Raw genomic sequence first — 14,478 nt, 5'->3', positions numbered from 1 at the left:
CTCCAGGAATACCTTTTTGAATTTGTCCTGTAATTTCAACAGAATTCCTGCAAAAATTTCATCATCAATTACTCCAGAGATTACTCTAAGGATTCCTCCGAGAATTCCACTAGGGAATCCTCCAGGTTTTACTCAGTTATTCCTCCAAAAAATCTTTCAGGAATTCCTCCAGCAGCTCCATAAGAAATTGTTCCTGAGATTCCTCCAACAATTCCTCCAGGGATTATTTCAAGACTTCCTTCAAAAAACTCCCCCGGAAATTTCTCACGAAATGCCTCCAAAGTTTCCACCACGAATTCTCTCAAAACTTCCACAAGTAATTCTCCATTACTTCCTGCTGGAGTTTCTTCAGAAATTCTTTCAGGAATTGTTCCATTTATTCCTTTAGAGATTTTTCTAGAAATTTCTCCAGAAATCCATACAGGGCCTCCTCCAGGACTTTGTTCCAGAATTTCTTCAATAATTCCTTCAAAAATTTCCCCAGAAACTACATCAGGAATTCCCCCAAGAAATCCTCTAGAAATTCCTGCACGAATTATTCTAGAATGTGCTCTCAGAATTCCTCCCAGAATATCTGTAGAAGTACCGTGATTTCGGGTGAAATTCATCACATTACATATTAATTTTTGAATAGTTATCGATACGGTCAAACTCAATGCTTTAAAACAAGAACGACCACGATTTTTATCAGTCAAAAGGTTTGAAATAAATAATCTATATTTTTGCTTTCGGAGTAAAGTTAATAAGAAATTGAAAAGCCTTTGCATGTTTTGGAAACATGAATTAATCACCCCAAAATGCGAAAAACTACATAACACTTTTGCAAGTTTTCTAAATTTTTTATTATTTAAGTTTAAAGTTTAATAAATCCAATCAAACTTTCTGAAACTACCTATGTGATTGCCATACTGAACATGGAATTACTTCCGAAAAAGTTGAAACTTTCAATATTTGTAGAACTTTTGGTGACATAATCGGATTCAGCAAATACTTGGCAACTGTAAACAATCATTTGAATTATCATTACATCTGTGATACAGCTACGTTAACAAAAGTAAGTGAGTGTTTTAAATTTACGGTGTTATTTTTAACTGACTGATCAATGTAACCCGATATCAATTAATTGATCTAGGAATTTCTCTAAGATAGATATTTTCAAATAATTTCTCCAGGAATTTCTTCAAGAATTCATCAAGGGATATCTCTAAAAATTTCTTCTAAATTCCTACAGAAATTACTCCAGCAATTCTTCCAGCAATTCCTGTGAGATTTTTTAAAGGAATTCTTCCAAGAATTCCTAGGAGAATTCCCCCAAAAATTCCTGCAAAAATAGCTTCAAATCTCCCCAAGAATTTCCTATTAGATGTGACAAATATTTGGCCAAACAAGCCCAACAAACGTGAATCAAAGCCACCTTGGACAAATGTCGGACTTCAATGGCAAAAACTTGGCATAATGACAAACAGTCTAGTCGCAGCTTAAGAATTTCTCCAGGAGTTCCTCCAAGAGTTCCTAAAGGAGTTTCCCCAATAATTCCTTAAGGAATTTCATCAAGCAATCTCTTAAATATTTCTATAAGGATTACTCCAGGATTTTTTCCAATAATTTTCTCTAAAAATTTCTTCAATAATTTCAACCAGAATTCTCTGAAAAAAATATTCCAGAAACTCATCCAGGAACTCCTCTAAGAATTTCTCCAGGAATTCATTCAAAATCTTTCCAGGAGTTTTAACAAGTATTCATAAAGGAATATTTTCAAGAATTTCTCCAGGATTTTTTTCCGAAACTTTCCCCAAGAATTTCTTCTTGGAAATTCTCGAAGAATTGTTTCAAAAATTTCTCCAGGATTTTGTCCATGAATTTCTCCAAGACATCCAAAAGACCCTCTAGGAATTACTCCACAATTTCCCCAAGAATTCATCCAAGAAATCCTGCAGAAATTCCTTTCATAACTTTCTGCGAGAATTCCTGTGGAGTTTGTTAAACAAATTCCAGGGTATTTTCCAAAAAATTGTCCAATAATTTCTTAAGAAATTATTTAAGGCATTTCTGGAGCAATTTCTGAAAAAAATTGCTGGACTTGGAGGAAGACTTGCCGGAAATTTCTAGAGGAATTTCAGCAGGCATTTCCAAAGGATTTTCTGAAGGAATTCCCGGAGAAATGCTTGAAGAACTTCTCGGAAAAAGAAATTCCAGGAGATATCCCTGGAGACATTCTTGAAGAATCCTTGAAAGAATCGCATCGTGCTGAGTAGCGTGGGTCTTCAACAAACTTGTTTGGTATATAGTCACCTACAAGAATACCAAAGGGTTAATTAATTTAACGCTTTCAGCACCACCTAGTAGCAAAAGTCGAAAACTTTAAATTTCTACATACATTGAATTCTATCGCACTGAAGATGCTGAAAACCAATCAGCATATGTACTGCAAGTGAGCATACACAATGATAGGTTTTTGTTGCAAAATATGAAGTAGAATCTTAGATTACCATCTTACTAGCAACAGAGCAATGGCGGATATTTCCTCGACCGTCCCGTTCGCCCTTAATCGATTTCACTCAAATTTTGAACGTAGCTTCTGGGAATCCGAAACAACTGATTCACGGGGCATTTTCAAATTTAATATTTTTTATATAAATGTGGGCCTTAGCTATCAGAGAAAAAAAAACTTCTAGGTATGTAAAAAAACTGAACAAACATATTTACGTTCAATCACCATAATTGTTTTTCAAAAATATTGTCTACAGCTCCTACAAAGTTTTTTTTTTGTCACCCACTGATTTGTTAGGGTATATCCTGTTTCGGTCACATCGGCTATTTTAAGGAACGTTTGACCTAAAATTCTTCAGAAATAAGTTTTGATAGACAGTTGGAAATCAGCTAGAAGATTTTCAAGGCTTCAGGTATTTTGATTTGGTTCTTCGATAGCTCTTCTATCCGGAAAGTCTGTCTAACAATTATTCAGGGATTAATATTTTTTATGATCAAACGATGACTGATGACAAACGAAAATCGCCAAATAGTATCAATACATTTTCACAAAAAAGGCTTCAAGGTATTTTACCACACAATTCGCCCATGCTTCAAACAGAAATAGCTCTCACAAATTGCCAAAACGAACGCAAGGATTTTGGCAGCTATTTCTTCAAAAAACACAAACAGTGCCTCTATGGAATCCGATACTATATTTACAAGCAGTTCCGTATTGGTTCAACATTACTGCTATTTTTTCAGTAAATCACTAAAATTGCTATGAATCACAGAACACATGGACAGAAATATTCCAAAACATATTCTTCACTTAAATTCCAAGCCACACTCCGAATGACTCCAGAATTTCAAGATTTTTTTAGGAAATATTCTGATAATTATACATTTTCCAGTAGGGGAGACTGAGTAGACTTGATCCATTTTACTTAATTTGCCTGTAACTTTAGGGAAAACACAAAACTAGATCCGATTTTCATATAGAATGGCAGGTAAACATCTATTGCGAGTTCATAAACAACAGAAGTACTTTAAATGATTGTTAACCGTTATGTGGCCGGCAAACTTTTTGCTTTTTTCTACACCGTGTATTTTAAATGGGTGCTGGGTACCCGGGTGCCCTGCCGGCCACATAAGGGTTAAAGTTATTAAAACTGTGTTTTTTTGTGGAGGCATGTCATATGATGTATTTTACAAAAATGGGTGACACTTGATCCCCTTTTCAGCACATGGTTCATTTAAGGCCAGACGGGACGGTGGTTGAATCGTCAGCCAAGTCTCTACAGGGATCAAGTCTTCTCAGTCTCCCCATACATAGAACTTGTTATAGTGATTTCTCTTTAAATTAATTTTACAAAATAAATGTGTAGTTTCAATAGATTTTTCAGTTGAACTCATGAAGTTTCTAAGGCATTTCCGGTGAAATTTTTAAGGAATTTCCGCGTGCATTTAAGAAAAACAGAAACGAACTAGTGAAAAGCTGTATAAAATTTTGATAAAAAAAAAACCTTTAAAAAGTTAAAGAATTTAATATATGCATGGGTAATATAGAATTTAAACACATTTTATGCGGGAATAACTGCCCCCTCTATCTTCGCCTATGACTCTCTTCAAACGGTCTAAGTATTCTTATCATCTTCTTGACGTAACGTCCCCGCTATGACAAATATTGCTACTCATCTTATTGTTCTTTGAGCACTGCTTCAGTACAGTAAACTGAGAGCTTTCTCTGCTAATGACCATTTTGCATGTGTATATCGTTCGGTAGACACGAAGATACCCTATGTCCACGGAATTCGAGGAAATTTCCTTTACAAAAAGTTCCTGGACCGACCGGTATTGAACCCGTCACACCCAGCATGGTCATGCTAAATACCCACGCCTTTACAGCTGTGGTTGTAACGGTCCTAGTGTTCAGATCATATATTCAACTGGATCAACGCGAATATTTCCATATCTTTTTTTTTTTTGCAGTTGATAGTTTCCAGCAACAGCAGTTTCCGTGTTTCAAGAATAAACCAGCAACACCAAGATGGTTGGAGAATGGAATACACTGAAGTTGAAGGCTATCCTCGATCGCACCCTCTCACAAAGGGTATTGTAGATACATAAATCACTCACAGAACTAGCCGACTGTAAAGCTGAAAACAGTGAACGAACAGACCCAATGCACATTGAACCGCTGCTGACAGCAAACAATTTTATTGCATGCTAAGCTGACTGCTGAGAATTTTAAGTATCCTGTACAAGTGACCATATACCAATCAGCTGCCTAGCCAGATTCAATACATTCTGGCTGTTCTGGACGACACTGGCGAGGGCATTTAAAAAAAAAACTCTACACGATTTGGGATGGAATATCGATTATTTCGATACACATCATCAGCAATACCGAGATACCTTACTAATTGCAATCGGACTGTGTATTGCTATTGAGAGAGGGGTGCAAGTTTCCGTTTTGATTCGAGAGCCTATCCATAAACGGTTGGAACTGAATGTCGATAGATTGTAACTAATTGAAGGATTCCCCGTGCACTGTTGCAAGTCATAGTTCTTTTTTTCTATTTCGTTAACATTGACGAAAACTGCTGACAAGCTTCCTATTTAACCTACTACATATGCTTAAAAAACACACTTATGTTGTCTGTTCTCCAGATTGTCTATTTTTAACTTTGTTATACACCCGATTCTTTCCTTGCACAGGTCGTTTTTCTTTATAACTCAGTAAGTTTTGAATCTATTGACTTGATTTTTCGTGCACGGGTAGTACTGACCGGACCATGTCTCTATGCATACAAATTAACTAAGTTATGAGAAAACGATCCGTGCCGAAAAAATAAATAAATCGGATGTATAAAGACGAATGTAATGGTCTTGAGGAAAGTGGAGTTATTATCGCTAACTTGCTTCAGAAGCATTTAATTAAAATATAACGTATATTCAAAGGAGGACTGCATCGTACTTGGTTAAGACGTTAAATAGTAATACACTGGAACCTCTTTTTATGCACATGGCTGGGACTGCATAAATTAAAAATGTGCATAAATAAAAAAAGGCATAAAAAGAGGGAAATTTATGCATAAATTAAGTTTGGGCTTTAATTAGGGAATCTAGTTCGCGAGAACAGGTCTTGCTCCTGGACAGTTGAGGTGGGGCTAAGTGGGTTTCCAAAAAGTTTCCAGAGAGCCCAAAAAGGGGGTTCCAAGGGGCTTCAGGGCCCTTATTATGGAGAAATATTGTTGATTCAGTTTTATCTTGAATTTGATGTAATACTAAATAAATGAAATGAAGGGGCTTCAGGGGCGTTTTAAGGGGTCATTTCGGGGGATTTAAGGAGCCTTTCAAGGGCGTTCCGTCAAGATTTTTTTGGTATTTTCATGGGATTGCGGGGAATTCAGCGTTATTTCAATAGTATTAGGTGGGTTTAAGGGGCGTTCCAAGGGGCTTTAGGGGCAATTCAAGGGATCTCAGGAGCCTTTGAAGGACGTTGTAAGTGGTTTGAGGGGCGTTTTAAGGTATTTCTGAATCATTTCAGAGAGTTTCAGGATGTTTCAGGATCATTTAAAGGGCATTTCAATGGAATTACGGAGGTATCAGGTGCGTTTCAAGGCATTTTAGGTCAGGATCGTATCATGGGGTTTCAAGACAATCTTTAAATCAAAGAGCTTTTCAGGGGTGTTCTATAAGATATTGTGTTGGGGTCTCCAAAAATTCCTTTGAAACTTCCTGAAATGCCCCCACGACCCCATGTAACGCGCCTAAGTCGGGTCCGATACCCGTAACGCCCCTGAATCCTGCCGAAAATGGTCTGAAACATCCTGAAATGCCTCCAAAATCCCCCTGAAACCCCCTCGGACCCCTTGTAAAGCACCCGAGAGGCTCCAAACCCCCCGAAAACTCCTCGTAACTCTTAAGTAACGCCTCTAAATCCCGATGAAAATTATCTAAAACGTCCGGAAATGCCTCTGAAATCCCCCTTGAAACCCCTCGGACCCCATGTAACGCACCTGAGAAGTTCCGAACCCCCCGAAAACTCCTCCGTAACGCTTACGTAACGCCTTTGAATCACTCCGAAAATGGTCTGAAACATCCTGAAATGCCTCCAAAATCCCCTTAAACCCCCTCGCATCCCATGAGACGCACCGAAACCTCTGAAAACTCCTCCGTAACGCTTCCGTAACGCCTCTGAACCTCGCCGAAAATGCTCAGAAATTTCCAAAAATGCCCCCAAAAATCTCTCTTAACCAAAACCCCTACAAACGCCTCCGTAACGCTTCTGATAAAATACTCTGTGGCTTCCTGGAATGACTCCGAAATCCCCTTAAGACCAACTAGGACCCCATGTAACGCACATTAGGATGAGACCTTCGGAAACACCCAAAAACGTACCTGTAACCTTCCTTTGCTCTCCCCTTGGCCGCCGTTGCAATAGTTTTCGTCATTATTAAATATTCTTATGTACAATCTTGGTTCTGAGTAGCTTTCCCTCTTTTTATGCAGGGCATAAAAAAAGTTGCATAAATTAAAAGTGCATAAAAACATGCATAAAAAGAAGATTTAGTGTAATGAGAATGATAAATAATTATAAAAATAGCAAACTTAAGTTATTCAAGTTAACGCAGCAAAGAATAAATCGTATTTCAAACTTCAACAAAGATTTGGAGGTTGTATATAATCATACTATGTACTTAAGTCCTCATTTACGTAGGGTAGAAGCGTCAGTTTTGGTCAGTGTCTATTTTGGCCATATTACGTTGCTTATGACACGATTTGTCTAGGTTGGTAGCTCTGAATCTCTATTGTTAGAGATCATTTGATATTTGCCTTCAGGGAACCTTCAGGAACTCCTCCAAGGAACCTTTCTGTGTTTTTTCATGTATTCTTCTAGGAATTCCTCCAAAGATTACTTTAGAAATTCCTCTAGTGATAACTTTAGAAATTGCTCCATGGATTATTTAAGGTACTCCTCTAAGGACATCTTCAATAATTTCTCCAGGGAATCGTTCGGAAATTTCTCCAAAGATTCCTTTGGGAACTTGTGCAAGGATTCCTGTAGCAATTCTTCAAAAAATCATTCAGGCATTACTTCATGTATTCAGGAATAAATACAAAACTAAGCCTTTAGATATGTCCTCATGGGTTCCTCTGAAAATTTCTTCAACGATTTCTGAAGTATGTGATTCCTCCCAGTATTTCCTAAATAGTTTTTTCGGCAGGATTGCAGCATTAATTCATTCAAGTTTTCCTTCAGAAACTCCTCCAAGACTTCTCTCAAGAATTCCTCTATGGATTCAGCCAAAGATTTTCTCCAAGTATTCATCCGGAAATTCCTCCAAGAAATCCTTCAAAATTTGCATCAACAATAAAAATGCAATTCAAAAATATCTTGAAGAATTCTTACAGAAATTTTTCCATCGATTCGATCTGTGATTAATTTTAGAATTTCTTATATTTCCTCCATAATTCCTACTGAATTCTTCCTAGGTTTGCATCAAGAATTCCTCAAAATGAAAGGGGTCTCCAAGTATTTTTCCTGGGGCTGCTTAAGCAGTTCATTTAAGTGTTTTTATAGGTGTGAAGAATTCGCATCAGTTAAAATTCACGAATAAATAGAAAAAAAAAGTTTTTTTAGGAATTCCTCCAAGAGTTCAATCTGCAATTTTTAACAGGAATTGTTCCAAAGGTTCTTTCACGCATTTCTCCATAGTTTTCTTTAGGAGTTGCTCCAATTTCTTAAAAGGTTCGTGTTGAGGGAGGTATTGAGCAAATAAAGGGCGAACCGGGTTTGACAGCAATCTTATATTGTGGTGCTTCAACTGCAAATAATTTCATCGGTAAGTACACATTTTATGTTATAAATCAGTCAGGTCTTACAATTCGGTAGGCCTTCTTGCCCGTGCTTCCTACGAAAAGATTCTTACTGGTGACAATGTGAGACCTGATGGGAGTTCTAATATCGGTTAATATGTTTGGTCACTTTATAATCTTTTCTTACGCTTCTCTTCCAGGTACACTGTCGGCGAACTTGGGTGAATCTCAGACTACGGACGTGGACGCAAACTCAACTACGCTACGGAACGAATGATGAATACATCGGAATTGTTACACGGGATAAAGCACAAACCTAACCTAGACTAACCTCTATGCTGCTAGTCGTCTCTCTTTGGTTGATACCAACCCACGTTGTACAATTCACTCTCTCACTAGACACACTTAGTTGTCTCACTAAGGCTCGATTAGGTTTAACTATACTCAAATAATAAACTTTCGGCAAGTTGACAACTTTAACACTATCTCTTAATTTCTTCACTGGTGAACGGTTTCACCTCTGACTTCGCTTCGTGTTTGATAATGAAATACATACTGTGACTGCGGTAGCCGGAAACACCTTTGACAGGTCATCCACTTCGCTTTGACACCTGTCACTTGTCTTGCCGCGACGCTTCGCCTGTTGGACGCGGCGCTTCAGTAACGCTGGGTAACAGGGCTGCCAGCTGGACTACTTCTGCGGCAACAGTCTCCCCCGGGTGTAGTCCGGAGTTCTCCGGAACTTCACTCACTCCTTGTAGGTCCAGCAGTGTTAACCATGACGCCGGAAAGGCCTTTTCTCCTTGTATAGTGTCCTTCTGCTGACGTTGATTGTCCGGATTGGAAATCTTGCGGTTGTTTCGTCCCGGATTTCTTCCGTCACGGCTCGTTGACTTCCTGTTTTCGCCTGACTGTCGCTGAAAAGGCTTCCAAGGTCTTCCAAGGTTTGCTCGCCCAACCAATTTTCTAAACTGCAACTGAACTGCGGCTACGCTTTCTTCATCATGGTTCAGTTCAAGTACCTTTGGCTGCTCCGCTATTAACGGTAAACACGTCAGAGGCCTTGAGTGTACTCCCATTTGCGCCTCCACGACCAGTCTCTGCCACTCCTCGCTGCCAAGCATTCCCTTGAAGTAGACATCTGTCCACCGTTTCCATATAGCATCGTTCGTCTGAGAATCGCCAGACGGTTTGCTTGTCAATTCAATTGTCTTTGCCACTTGATCTTCTTCTGATGTTGAAGGGATTGCCACCGGTATTGTATAAACTGCTTCGATTTCGTTGAACTTCTTCGTTGGTCCGTAACGTTCGTCGGCAACGCATTCACGGATATGGAAATTGTATGATTCTTGTTTGTTGCTTTCTCCGGGACCGTAGACGCACCAACCCAATCTTGTTTTGACAGCCACCGGTGATGTCGCAATGCCCTCACGAACTTCGAGCGGTAATGCCCGTCGCAAGTTATCCACTCCAATAAGGATCTTCGGAACTGCATTTCGGTAGCTGGTGATCGGAATGCCCTGAAGGTGTTTGTGCTTCTTTTCAGCTTCTTCCATGGCGAAGCTTTGACGGGGAAGACCGAGGCTACTGACTGTTCTAGCGTTCAGCAACTTATGCAATTTACTTTGACCAATCCCAGCAATATCGACAGTAATTTGATGCGAGTCCTTCTCCACGCGTGTTGTGTTTCCAGTCCAGCGTAGTCGTAGCGGTTGAGGAGTTCCTTGCACACCCAGTGAAGTTGCCAAATCGCTTTCTATCAAAGTCAAATCGGAACCTTCGTCGAGGAAAGCAAAAGTATCGATTGAACCGTTCCTTCCGTGCAGAGTCACTGGAATAATTCGAAACAATGTCGAGGAGGCCAACTGACGATGAGTATGGTTTTCAGCTTCTTGAATCTCTGGGGCGTACTGCTTAGGTTTCTCACGTATCGACTCTTCAGTGTAGGTATATGTTTCCGTTTCATGTGAGTTGATGAATCCTTTGTTTTTAGCAGGACTGTTCTGTTTTACGTCTGACTCGAAGTCTACCACACTGATTGCATCCCGTACTACTGACGCCATATAGTCGCCGAAAGTTTTCAGATCGACTTGTTGAAATCCTCGTTTGTAGCCGGCCCACATCATCCGTTGATCGGCGGGAAGTTTCGCAACGAGCTCCTGAAGCAGGGATGGGTTCGAAAGATGAGCGCGTTCGTTCGCAGCTTCAATGTGGTCACACAAAGCCTGTACTGCCATACCAAAATCAATAAGCCCCTCCAGCTTGTCCGACTTGGGAGCTGGAATTTCACGTACCTTGCGTAGCAGAGCGTTGATCAGCAACTCCGGGCGTCCGAACCGCAAACGAAGTGTTTCAATTACCCGCGGCACCGCTGCTGGCAGCACCAACCGACTACGCACCGTTTCGAGCGCGGATCCTACTAAGCACCGCTGGAGGCGGAGCATGTTTTCGCCGTCGGAGAATCCGCAAGCTTCGGTCGTGTAGCGATAGTTGGAGATGAAGATCGGCCATTCCGCTGGGTCGCCGCTGAATCGAGGAAGATCCTTGGCCAGGGACTGCCTTGCTGCTAACTGCTGCTGCGTAAGTCGAACTGGATCTTGTTGAGGAATATCTTGACTTTGCTGGTAGCTTTCTGACAGACGAGGGGACCGAGACGTATCAATCGCACGTGGGGGGTGATTACTCGTTTTCAACCCAGTTGACTGAGACTTGCGCTGAATACCAGGAAGTTCGAAATCGTTCAAGTGCGCGGGGAAATTTCGCAGCTGCTCTCGAAAGTTATTGGGAGGCGAACACATTTCATTTGGGCGCGCGACGAATCGCAGCTGCTCTCGGGTAATTCGATTATTGGTCGTGGGGCAATGATCAGGAACGAATTTGATCGTATTTTCAATAGAATGATTGAAGGCTTGACGCTTACCTGGGAGTTCCATATCGTTCGGACGTATTTCAGTTGGTTCTGCTGCTCGACTTACCGGAGGCTGGTCTGTTTGGCCTACCAAATGCTTCAATGGCCAGGTTTCATTCGGCGATGTGGTTCTTCCTACTGCTCCGGTGTCGGATTGATAATCGGAGTGCATCCGGTCTTCTTCGGTGACCGCATATAACGATCTATTTGCCTTCGGTATGGTTCCCGTCTGGCTCACAACGCGCGACATACTCGCTGCTGACTGTGATGGCTTTTCCTTCATCGGTTTGTCCTCACCCGATTGTTGAAGCGACTCGTTGGCTGCCGCTGTAGTCTGGAACCTTTCCAGCAGTTTGCGGCACAATTCCAGCTGTGAATGTAGCTCGGTCAACTGTTCAGGTGTTGGATCGGCGCGATTTTCGCAAAGCTCAATCCGGTTCCTGACATCTGACGGAGTAGTCCTGGGATCTTTTCTCGTCCGCAGTGAGCGCACTGTATTCGGGTTCAATGTTGTGAGCGGAGTGTACACCATACCAGGTGCCATCGTAGTGGTAGATTGACGAGCAGTGGCACCAACAGGAGCACCTGGCGGCGGCGGCGTTGCGATTCGCATACTGCAGGCAGAAGAAATCGTTTTGTCGATTGCGCCGTTGGATAATTCACCAGCTCCATTGAGCACTTCGTCGATTAGCCTCTGTTGTTCATCCAAATGGCGACGTTGCAACTGCACTTCCACACGAGCACGCTCCACCTGTTGTCGTTCCACCAGTTGGCTGAGGCAGACGGAGAACGTTGAAGTCGAACTGGAGCGACTTGAGCCAGTTTGCACTGAAATAACGTCATCAATTTGCGGGGCAGTGCAGTCACCACATACAAAAGATCTTCCTGCGACACTCGCATTTACTGCAGCGCACGAATAATGTTTCCAGACATCGCAATGGTCGCACTGGACCATGTCCTCTGCACTGTCCGGACGTTGGCAGGCCGCACAACTGGATTCCTCCGCGTGTCCTTCAGTTGCCCTTGAAGTATGGCTTTCGTCCATCTTGGCACGAATTTTGAAGATTGTTGAGGGAGGTATTGAGCAAATAAAGGGCGAACCGGGTTTGACAGCAATCTTATATTGTGGTGCTTCAACTGCAAATAATTTCATCGGTAAGTACACATTTTATGTTATAAATCAGTCAGGTCTTACAATTCGGTAGGCCTTCTTGCCCGTGCTTCCTACGAAAAGATTCTTACTGGTGACAATGTGAGACCTGATGGGAGTTCTAATATCGGTTAATATGTTTGGTCACTTTATAATCTTTTCTTACGCTTCTCTTCCAGGTACACTGTCGGCGAGCTTGGGTGAATCTCAGACTACGGACGTGGACGCAAACTCAACTACGCTACGGAACGAATGATGAATACATCGGAATTGTTACACGGGATAAAGCACAAACCTAACCTAGACTAACCTCTATGCTGCTAGTCGTCTCTCTTTGGTTGATACCAACCCACGTTGTACAATTCACTCTCTCACTAGACACACTTAGTTGTCTCACTAAGGCTCGATTAGGTTTAACTATACTCAAATAATAAACTTTCGGCAAGTTGACAACTTTAACACTATCTCTTAATTTCTTCACTGGTGAACGGTTTCACCTCTGACTTCGCTTCGTGTTTGATAATGAAATACATACTGTGACTGCGGTAGCCGGAAACACCTTTGACAGGTCATCCACTTCGCTTTGACACCTGTCACTTGTCTTGCCGCGACGCTTCGCCTGTTGGACGCGGCGCTTCAGTAACGCTGGGTAACAGGGCTGCCAGCTGGACTACTTCTGCGGCAACAGTTCGTGTAGAAATTCCTTCTAGAACATATTCGTCACTTAATTCTTCAAGGATTCTTTAAGAATATCATACAAGGGTTATATCAAAAATTCCTCCAAAGTTTTTTTGTTCATAATATTTTTTAAGGAATTTCTTAAAGGGTTTCTTCAAATATTCTTTCGATTATCCCTCCAAAGGTTTATTCCGGAGTTGATTCAATGGTTGCTTCACGTGAATAAGTGCCAAAAATTTGGGTAAATAAAAACCCCCTTTTCAGAAAAAAGACTGCTTTAAGGTGAAATGGGACGCCGTGTTATGTTTCCTATCTTTCCTCTCTTTCTAACAAATTGCCTCACGATTTTGAAGATGGCAATCTCGAATTCTATCACATCGAACGTGCTGAAAAACAATCAGCATATGCACTGCAAGTGAGCATACACAATGATAGGTTTTTGTTGCAAAATATGAAGTAGAATCTGAGATTACCATCTTAATAGCAACAGAGCAATGGCGGATATTTTCTCGATCGTCCTTTAAGCTAAAAATGTATAGTTAAACAGTAAATCCTTGCAATCCACTGCTCTAAGATCTATCCGGGTGTTCGTCTTTTATACTATATAAATCATTAAGGTAACTGTTCTGAAAAAAAAAATCTGAAATCCATCTGAATTTCGGCCAATACTTGACATAAGCATGGATTTGTCTGATTTAGATTTAGAGTCAATGATATCTAAAACTTCACGAATTTTAATCATATTATAACTCAAAACATTCTAATGATCGATGAGATATTTCGCAATACAAGGGTGAAACTGATACGGTGTAGGGAGTGAATAAACTGACAAGTGATAATGGCGCAACCCTAAGCCATAATTGCCGGTAAACATCCGATTACCTGCTCATGAAATAAGAAAACTTTGTTTTAGCAATTAACGACTCATAATGTCGGCTCCCTCAATACTTCTGGGTCCGGTCATAGTAATGGCGGTGGTGGTTAAAGCAATACGCGCGATAATAATAATGGTAGAGCTTAACAGAAATTTCCTAACGACCCCAACTTGCTTACCAGACTAGGGGTCTCCGTGGTTTGCCGGTTGTTGTATCAATCAGGTACCGCCCACTCACCACGAAGTGTCTGAGAACGGGTTTCTGTTAAAAGTCGTGAAAAACAATTGCTCTTCGAGGTGCGGATTTCGGTTAGGGGTCGCGATCGTTTCTCGTGAGACCAACACCATTCGCTTTTATAGCCGTCTGTACCTCCCCATGTTAAGCGTCGTTTGCGTTAAATTTATCAGTTTTTTTGTTGTCGGGCAAATCATTATGGCATAGCGCGATTTGTTGGTGAAAAAGTTGAAGTGCACTAAACGGTGATAATGAAAACCACCTCTCAATAATGGAACATTTGTCGAGCTGAGAAATAGACTTAAAACACGGTTTCTTTTTTCGCATTCAGTTGATTT

At 41.0% G+C, this 14,478-nt stretch overlaps 1 protein-coding gene and 1 long non-coding RNA gene across 2 annotated transcripts in view; both read right to left on the bottom strand.

Annotated features, from left to right (window-relative positions):
• LOC115268478 (uncharacterized) overlaps positions 1–14,478 on the bottom strand; it is a 200,937-nt gene that overhangs the window by 59,249 nt on the left and 127,210 nt on the right. The gene's annotated exons all lie outside the window — the stretch shown is intronic.
• Positions 8,239–13,035, bottom strand: LOC134288451 (uncharacterized). The gene is made up of 2 exons (XM_062853369.1): positions 8,627–13,035; positions 8,239–8,557 (listed from the first exon to the last, which is right to left on the bottom strand). The coding sequence occupies exon 1, from the start codon at positions 12,354–12,356 to the stop codon at positions 8,910–8,912; it is 3,447 nt and encodes a 1,148-aa protein (XP_062709353.1). The 5' UTR covers positions 12,357–13,035; the 3' UTR covers positions 8,239–8,557; positions 8,627–8,909.

Source organism: Aedes albopictus, chromosome 2, assembly GCF_035046485.1.
Source record: "Aedes albopictus strain Foshan chromosome 2, AalbF5, whole genome shotgun sequence".
Classification (NCBI taxonomy): domain Eukaryota; kingdom Metazoa; phylum Arthropoda; class Insecta; order Diptera; family Culicidae; genus Aedes; species Aedes albopictus.
This window is presented reverse-complemented; position numbering and strand designations above follow the sequence as displayed.